The 9,768-nt window shown below is 43.5% G+C and overlaps 1 protein-coding gene across 1 annotated transcript; it reads left to right on the forward strand.

Annotated features, from left to right (window-relative positions):
- The first annotated feature begins 4,892 nt into the window (after nt 1–4,892).
- On the forward strand, nt 4,893–9,467 carry LOC119723173 (bifunctional polynucleotide phosphatase/kinase-like). Its single transcript, XM_038193735.1, is given in 6 exon segments — nt 4,893–5,100; nt 6,432–6,767; nt 7,611–7,717; nt 7,719–7,843; nt 8,898–8,930; nt 8,933–9,467. Coding segments are annotated over 6 exon segments (975 nt in total). The 5' UTR covers nt 4,893–4,938; the 3' UTR covers nt 9,145–9,467.
- Nucleotides 9,468–9,768: the final 301 nt, after the last annotated feature.

Raw genomic sequence — 9,768 nt, forward strand, 5'->3', positions numbered from 1 at the left:
CATGTGTCGCGGTCTAAAGGTACCTTAACATGGATGGATTTTGACAAACTATAACTTGTTGGATGGCGGATGAATAGGCCAACAAGCTGACAATCGCAAGGCTTCAGACTTGAAACTTTTGGAGTGAGCCCCAGACATAGGTACATGATGCCCCAGTTTCGTTTTTGTGCAGTAAGTCCCATAGCAAGGGCTGTCCCTCGCCAGCCGACATGGCTCTCATGTGTCGCGGTCTAAAGGTACCTTACATGGATGGATTTTGACAAACTAGGCCTCGGTGTGGAGCAGCGGGATGAGCTTGTAGAGCTGTAAACCAGCTCTACCAGCTTTACAGTTGAGTCTGCGATGCCAGCCCTCGACATCGTTGTTGGTCCGGATGCTGTGCTGGAAGATGGACCAGTTGGCAGGAGGCCACACGTTGCTGTCTAGCCAGGTCTTCTGCACGTAGTCGAATAGCTGCGTAAGGAGAGGCTCGGTGATCTTGGTCTTCAGCTTGGCAAAGGTCGCTGCGATGTGTTCTTGGGGAAGAAACGGCAGGGACATCAGCTTCCGGATGCAGGCTTGGACTTCTGGATCGGTGGTGTATGGGACAGCTAAGCCAAGACTCTGGCACTGCCTCCAGACAGCCTGCGTCCAGTGGTACAGGCAGCCTTGAATGTGCCGGTCTGGGAACACAGCACGCAGGGCGGCCCACAGTCCAGACTCAAAGTCTGCGACAAACTGCTGGACGTTGCTGCCACGTGAAGGCAGCTCACGCTTGACCGCCCGAAGCACCTTCCGGTAGTCTTTCTTGGTACGGCGAGACATTAAGCAGAAGGCAAGGGGAATCTGCTTCTGCTCGCCGTGCTCGGACTTGATGAAAGCGTGGATGCTGAACATCTGCACGAACGGCCGGTTGACTATCTTGAAAGTTCCATCAAGGTACCAGGTCTTGGCTTGGTCGAGGACTGACGACTGGGTTGGTGTCATGAAGACTAGATGCCTCTCATCGCCGACAGTGATGTCCTTGATCAGGAAGTCCGCTTGGACGAAGTCCATGGCCAACTGGAACTGGAGGTCGGTGGGGTCTTGAGGGCGCTGACCTTGACGGGCTCGGTTTGCTGTACGGACTAAGAGGGATGGCTTAGGGAAGCTGGCGGTTGGAGCGTCAGGGGCAATGCCAGCCATTGCCTCCTCGACGATCACACCAGCAGAGCGGAAGACATCTCTCTTCGATGTGGCCTTAATGGCCGTTGTTACTTCAACGGCCACATGGGCACCGGGGTTTGCTGAATGCGAGTGTTCGGTGTGGGAACCAGCCGTGAAGGTGTCCCCGTTCTGTATAACGGAGACCGGGCAGCGATGGTTCCGACTTCGCAGGCTGCACACCCAGGTGCGCTGTGACGAAGCGGGATTTCGCTGCCATCTCTTGGTGTACTTGTAGCCCCGGTTGTCCACGAGGATGGTTTTCCCTCGCTGGGTCCCACCTTCCAAGACCTTGTACGTGGTGACTTGATCTTGACTGGCGTCTGGAAGTACATCAGGAACGGGTGCGTCGACGATGCTGTTCTCCTCAGGTGGCTGTGGGATTTCAAAACTACAGGAGACATTGAAGGACACAGCCGACTCCTTGTTGCTAGGAAGGACTTGTGGCTCGTCCACATCCATCAGGTCATCAACAACTCCAGATGGAGAAAGCGCCTGAGCTGAAGCTCTGGTACTTTCTCCAACTGGAATTGGTGAATCACTGTCATGAATGGAACAGAGTTCACAATACCACAATCCTAGCTCAGATGAGTCGTCCATGAACCGTTCATAGTCTTCCGAGGAAAACCCGGTGTTACAGGACTGATGTTGCCATCTGTTGCAACGGTCGCAGAGAAGTGCCTTCTGGTTTCTACGGACAGGCAGAGAGCACACAACACAAGGGTACTGCATCTTGATCTTGAATCTTGATCTTGAATCTTGAAAACAGGAACGTCTTGAGAACTGGAACCGGAACGTCTTGATAGCTTGGGGTAGTTGATACAACTGATTGACTACGTTCCCAGTACAGGTTTATATAGTGAAATTTAAGATCCAGAATGAGCTCACAACATAATACCCCTAATTGATAAAAGATACCAACAAAACCGCTACTATACTAGCGGCAAACATGAAAGCTTTAACACACCCATGTTACCACGTTTACGAAACAATACCCCTAATAGATTAAAGATGCCCGGTGCTCGAGCGCAACATAACACGTACGCGGCGTCACAATCACACTTCAGTGATTCTAGCTGTTGGCTTTCTGAGGCAGCGGGAAAGCGCACTAGGCATAGGGTGGAGTGGACTCGGGGAAAGCACTGAAGTTAGATAACAGTTTGACATTTTTGAAATCAAGGGAAAATAATGATAGACACAATGTTTTTTCATTTTATCCCGGACCATCGCATCAAATTAATACTGGCCATCATATATTTTGTTATGCTGCAAACAGATTTAAAATGGCTCAAAGGATAGAATTAAAAAGGAGAGGAAATGAAAATGGAGAGGGCAGGGAAGGCTGGGGAAGAACAATAATACAAAAAAGGAGACAACAATTACATTGGGGCGGAATGTGCAGGGTTCGACCTCAACTTCTTTTGTTCACTAGCCAGCCGGGCTACTGGCCCACGGGCATTTCTACTAGCCCGCATTTTTTCTTATCTGAGATACAAAATGGCGTATTTTCAAGTGCAATTCTGAGGGAATTTTGTTGGTGTTTTTGATTAACAGATCAGATAATTTAATCCTTTAAAACAGTTGATAATTAGACACAAATTAAAGGGGTTTCCTTTTTGAATTTTATGATTTTTTTCTTTCTGTTCGTTGATCTTTGCCGTATCCAATAAATTTTTCACTCGCACGCCGGCCTGGTTAAGGAATAGTTTGTCTAGCCCCGGCCGCCGCTGTTTTGACAAGCATTGGTTAGCGGGCTATACCGCTAATTTCGAACCCTGATGTGTTATGTGTTATACCTCCATGGTTATACCAAGCATTTCAGTTGTAAATAGAAATTGCGGATGTCCCCGCGTGTCTCCTTTTTAATTGATCAATGGTTGTGAACCACAATGAAAGTTGAGTGACAGGCAGTTGACAAGTCTGATCGATCTCTTTTGATCTTCTAAACCCGCCGGTTCTTTTAGGACACCGAACCGCGAGAACAGATCCATGGTAGTCCAGAGCGTTGCAATTGGGTCAGTTTGACAATGGTGACAATTAAGTGACTGGTACATTGATTAAAAAAACACGAAAAATGCAACTGGTATATCGTTGCATTAATATATGGAATTAAATTTGACGTGACAAGGCTACAGGTATGCACAAAACGATACAACACTCGTCTAACTACAAAAATCAGTTACTTTATTATCATCATTCACTGGTTCACTCCCAATCACACACAACGGTCACACATTGAACTACGGACTACCCGTCACACTATTCACAGGTATGCACAAAACGATACAACACATGTCTAACTACAAAAATCAGTTACTTTATTATCATCATTCACGGGTTCACTCCCAATCACACACAACGGTCACACATTGAACTACGGACTACCCATCACACTATTCCCAAATTCTTCCCAACCATGCCAACCCAATCCTCGAAACCACTCCTAAAACGGCCCGCGTACGAGTTGGTTCGCGTACGAGTTGGCTCGCGTACGAGTTGGCACGCATACAAGTTGGTTCGCGTACGAGTTGACTCGCGTATGAGTTGACCAATCCGCGTACGAGTTGACTCGCGTACGAGTTGGTTCGCGTACGAGTTGACCTGTTTCCTGTGCAATGGGGCAAGTACATGTATATCTGGGGTTAAAATGCTTCCAAATCACTGTAATGGAGTGACAAGTGCACCACATGGTTAGTAGATTTTCCAGGACAATTATGAGTAACATTCCTGTACCTTTTCAAGCTGTATTTTGCTGAAAAAGCACGTACGCCCGTAGCATGTTGAACCAAACTGTTTTAATAACTCGATGGTGCATGATGTGTGTAATTGTTAATTGTTTGGACACTGTGTTGTCACAGCATTACTACTGTTCATGGTACTAGACTTATTCGCAATTATTCCATTCTTATGCAGTCATATTGCTTGCTCACTTCATGTATGTTTGGGGACTAATGCTGAAGATGCTTATTGTCCACATGCAATGACATGGACATGTGTACAATTAACATGTAGTGTCCACGTATTATAGAACAGTTGTTTGGACAGACGCCATTTTGTATTTTTTAAAAATAGTATTTTTTTTAAATAGCATGCTATTTTACCTCTATTTTACCTCTATTTTTAAGAAGATATTTTTTCACTATTCTATTTTTTTTGGCTATTTTGGGGGGTGGCGAAATACAATGAAAAAAAAATAGATTTAAAAAAAATGTATTTTCAATAGGAAATAAATAATTTTTTTCTCTACTTTATTTCGACCTGGGCACTGCTAAAAAGATTTTCTGACATTCATTATTTAAGAAATTCTTGTTTAATTTAAACTATTTAAATAATTTTAACTATTTTATGTATCACTCACTGGAAAATAGGTTTAGCATTTGCTTAGGGAGAGTGAGACAGTGCTTTCTTCAAATGAGATTTTTGGAATGAATGAATTTAAGTGGAATATCGAAAAATCATACTTAACAAAGACCTATATAAATATGTGATCTCAAGAATGCTCAACTGGCGTTGTACAAACTGAAGTTCTGTTGTCATGTAGGCCTATAGCTTTTATTACTGGTCTCTTTTATCAATATCATGTTTATTGTCAATTAGTTGAGCACAGGTGTAGCAAAGGTCACAGTCAGTATGTGTCTTTGTGTTACTTAACAATGTTGATTTGTATTGAACATTCCAGTCATCAGCTTCCCAGGGTTGAAGAATATATATATTTTTTGGACATAAACAATAACAGGACCAAGTGACTGGAAATTCATGAACGACAAAGTCAAGCCCAAGTTGCAATCGGAACACGAAGCAGGCTACAAGATTGTGTTTTTCACCAACCAGCGCGGCATGGAGAAGGATCACACCTCGCCAGATGGTTGGAAAGGGAAAGTCAAAAAGATCATCAATGAGCTGAATATTCCAGTTCAGGTATGACAACTAAATGTGAGCCAAACAAGTTGAGTTTTGCTTTTTTGAATCTCAAAGCATAGGCCTAATTGTAAAAGAAAAAAAAAACTACTGTAAAAAAACTACCTCTCTCAATATACAGGCTGGTCACCAACCATGTACCAGAAACCAAGGCTGTGGATTATTACATTACACCGTATAACTTGCAAAGCCTGTTGAAGTGGTTTGGTACATGTGGGTGCAGACCAGTAAATCGGTCCGAAATTGCCTACGCCGGCCAAATCACGATTTGCATGCCCTCAAAATCTTCAGTATTTGAGCATGCTGGGGGCCATGAACTTGAGGGTTTGTAAAAAATATGGGTGGAAGCCGTGCACAGGACTGAAGCTTGCAGTTCTGTGTAATTTGGATGTAATTTGGACCCTAAAAGCGCTCTATTTGCAATGGAGTGTAGGCATCGTTTTTCAAAATGGCGATGGGCTTCAGGACTATTTTCAGGGGTGATCATCTTCAGATGGAAATTTCTCCTAAAAGTCATCAGTTGACCCCCCGAAAATTGAAAAGAAAATGAAAGATGATGAAATAAGCTTTATTTGATGTGTGTCTCGAACACCTTGGAGAGGTGAGTATTTTTCCCGAATTTTTGAAGTGGGAGCATTTACCATTGGGGTCTATGGAAGTTTATTTACTGGTCTGCTACCTACATGTATGTAGGGTGACCATGACTACTGGTTCAGCTTGCCTATAGCAGCCATTTTAAAGGGTGATGCCTTTGTTTGGCTGGAATGCATGAGTGAACCTTTTGTGCACTCATTGTTATTGAGCTAAATCCATCATTGACAGGCACATCATTAGTATCAATGTCAGTCAAGGCTTGGTACCCTCAGTAAATGTACCCTTAATGCAGGGTTGAAATTCTTCAAGTGTAAAACGATGCATGTTTCAACCCTGCGTCAACCCTGAGATTTGTCTAGTGTGAAAAGGGCTATTGACATCTATCGATGTCAGTCAAGGCATGGTACCGGTACCCTCAGTTAACATGTACTTACCACAGCCTGTCAATTGACGCAATAAAAGGCCAAATTACAGACCTGTTAAAATCTGTCACCTGATATATTTGTAGGCCTTTAGGGTAAATCTCTGCAGATTGTCACCGAGAGAGAAAGGGTTAGCTAAATTATTCGAAAATTGTACAGCCCTAGTGGCATCACGCGTAAACATGTACATGTACGAACATTTCAGTTTGTTGGATTTTTGATTTGACATCAGTGCCGTGATTGGTCAAAGCATCACAGAGTCGGGCTTAACGGATCAGTCTATCAAACCTCTGAACTCAACTTGTCTGCACACAGGTCTTTGTTGCTACGGGCGAAAACGACATGCGTAAACCGGGCACCAAAATGTGGGACCTGATGGTGAAAGACCACAATAAAGGCATCAAGCCCGACATGTCGGAGTCCTACTACGTTGGCGACGCGGCCGGCCGAGCCAAGGATTGGGCTCCGGGCAAAAAGAAGGACTTCTCATGTGGAGACCGGATGTTTGCGGCAAATGTGGGCATCAAGTTTATGACACCTGAGGAGTATTTTTATGATGAGAAGCCCGCCCCTTTCAGTTGGTATTCCATCGATCCGGCAGAGGTGATCAAGACTTCAAAGGAGAAGCGCAAGGATAGTTATCACTCAAAGGTAAAGAAATGAAACAGAACATATAGATGTTTGAATTGGCAAGTGTTTAACCCATAATTAGCACAGATCTGCACTACAATACAGGGTGAGTAAAAAACCTCCGAAACCCAAATGGCAGGACCAAGTTTTGAATTAAATTTGTCTGTAGCACTTTCCAAAGCTAGGATATGAAAGCCCAGTCATTAAGCTTTCTTTTAGTACAAGAATCCTTCAAATCATTCTTGGACTTTTTAAGTTACAGAATTTTGAACACAAACACCATTTTAAATTTCTGTCCACGGATCCCCATGCATCTTTAAACTAATAGCATTTAAACAATAATTTTGTCAGTTACTTTAAGGAGAGCTGCAAAATGATCTACATATGTACTCTACCTTTAAGGCCTGACTTGTAATTTAACTTGGGATTTACTCGCATCTGAATGGATTACAACTTTCAGTTGTACAATCTGATTCGCTAAGGTGGCTGAGGCTGATGTCAATGCAGAAGTGCCAGGTTGAGAGGAGGCGCATTTGTCACAAAATAGAACCCACCCACATAACTGTTCCAGATAGGGCAATAAGCCCCGCCCACCTTTGGTTTTTGAACACAGAGCTTGTCATTGAGCAATTGGGTACCAGGGTCACCTGATCTGAAGTCATGATCTAATTATTCAATTTGCACTGTCTGATTGACACATCAGGAAGGGTCCCAGTAGCCCCAAAATATAAAAAGAATTTCCCTTTTACATGTATATTGACATTACTTAGGGACATTACAGTATTTGGAAGATACACGTACGTTCAAATCTCTGGCGAATCATTCAGTAAAATTGTCCTAAACTTTGACTTTTGACCTTTGCAGGACAAGGAACTGATCATCATGGTTGGCATTCCTGCATCGGGCAAGAGCAGTTTTGTCCGGAAGTATCTCCTGCCCCACGGCTATTCGCACGTCAACCGTGACACGCTGAACCCCAGCAAAGTGCATTGCGGCGACGAAGGAAGCCATCAAAAGTGGGAAAAGCGTGGTCGTGGACAACACGAACCCTTCAAAGGCAGCCCGGTCAGATTACATAGATCTCGCCAAGAATGCCAGTAAGTGCTTGGAGTTTTGCACATTGCAACTTTCAGTGTTGTACATTTGTACTTGTGATGTACATGAATACCACAACCTGGTCACAAATAAATCACAGCAATAAGTCCTGCAATATATATAGTCAAACTCCAACTTCCAACTCCAGCTCCGATCAAGGCCTGTTTGATCTAATATGATCTGATGAAAAGCTGAAATTCAGCTATAATGGTGAGCATTGCTTAACTTATTTTCATCTACATGCATATGAACAATATCAGCAGATAAAACGCCTTAATTGTCACAGTTAAGTTGAATAGGTTAGGAGTTGACTTGGGATTGGATGACTTGTGATTGACTTGTAATGACTTTTGATCTGTCGCAACCCTAACCCTGCTGAATCCAACAGGATCCAACTATATCATAAACCTGTTGGAGCCTGTTGGATTGAGCAGTAAACCACTTGTACAAATGCACATGTACATATTCAGAGTCAGATCTGTTGGGCAGCACTGTAAATAACGCAAGTTACATGTAGGACTCTGTTGGATCCAGCAGGCATTAACATTAGGCACAGTTGGATTCTGTTGGATTGAGCAGTAAGTAAACATTGGACTCTGTTGGATTTAGCAGGGTAGTCTTGAGGAATCCAGGGGTGTTAATCGTTAAGCCTTTCAGTGCTTCATGAAATTTGCTATCAGTTTCTGATGCGACAAAGTGACTGACACCTTGGGCCAAGTAAATAAAGAAACCAGATTCCCACCGACCTCCTTTTTCTTTAATCATACATTTGCAGTATTATCTGTCATATTTATTTCCAGCAAAATTGTAGCTATATATTTGCAAATCTGGTTGAAATTCTGGTAGAAAGGGTGACAGCTCCTTTGAACACAAAAGATTAGAAAAATGTTCAAGAAAATGGAAGAATACATCCTCCATCTTGGAAAATACGCCATCTTGGTGAAAAAAAAAAGAGGAAATGGCCAGTTGAGAATCTAGAGTTTTTTTTCTTGGCCTAACAATATGCATAACATCAGTGACAGTCCTGAGATTTTATATTTCCAAATTGTCATTTAGAGTACAAGGTTCGCTGCTTTGTGGTGGATACCCCAAGGAGATAGCCCACCACCTGAACTACATGCGGCAGACGCAGACCAACGGCAAAGTGCGCCGCATCCCCAAGGTCGCCTACAACGTCTACAAGAAGAACTACGAAGAGCCCCAGAAGGCCGAGAAGATTGACGAGATTGTTAAGATCCCGTTTGAGCCCACGTTTGAGGGAGCTAAAGATAAAGAGCTGTTCCTGCAGTGGACTGGGGAATAAGGTAATAAGATCGTGGGCAATAGGCTGTGTCTGTGGCTGCGGCTTGCCATTACACGTTTGTCTATGGACAGTGATGAAAGTGACTTAAGCCGCTTCCAATAGACAGTACATTACTGTCAGTCGTAGCCAAGTAATTCAGACATAGCCATAGTTCCATGGAAGCCATGGCCATTCACTAGATGCTGGAATTAATGTCCTGCCAATAGTTTCTAACAGTGTTGTAGTACTCATACTTGGTACTCGTACTCGAGTACTACTCGAGTACTTTTTTCAGAGTACTCGTACTCGAATGTCAAAGTACGCGTACTCGACATGTCGAAATTGCACTCGATCATCAAAGTACTCGTACTCGAAAAAAAAAGAAAAAAAAGAGAAAGGTTAACTTACCACGGCCTTATTTTATCGATACTTTCAGTTTGAAATGGTTGATTGGCTTGCGGAGAAATCAAAGTTTCCTGATATTCCTCTGTGTGCGTCCGGACAAACACACTTACATGTAGATAGCCCAGAGTGGGTCTGTATATCGGTCTGACTGGGCCTGGGCCAATTACTCATACTTGTACTCGGAAGTACAAGTACTCGTACTCGGAGACCTGTACCTGTACTTGGAGGTACTCGTACGGT

This window comes from Patiria miniata, unplaced genomic scaffold (genome assembly GCF_015706575.1).
Source record: "Patiria miniata isolate m_02_andy unplaced genomic scaffold, ASM1570657v1 HiC_scaffold_16, whole genome shotgun sequence".
Lineage (NCBI taxonomy): Eukaryota > Metazoa > Echinodermata > Asteroidea > Valvatida > Asterinidae > Patiria > Patiria miniata.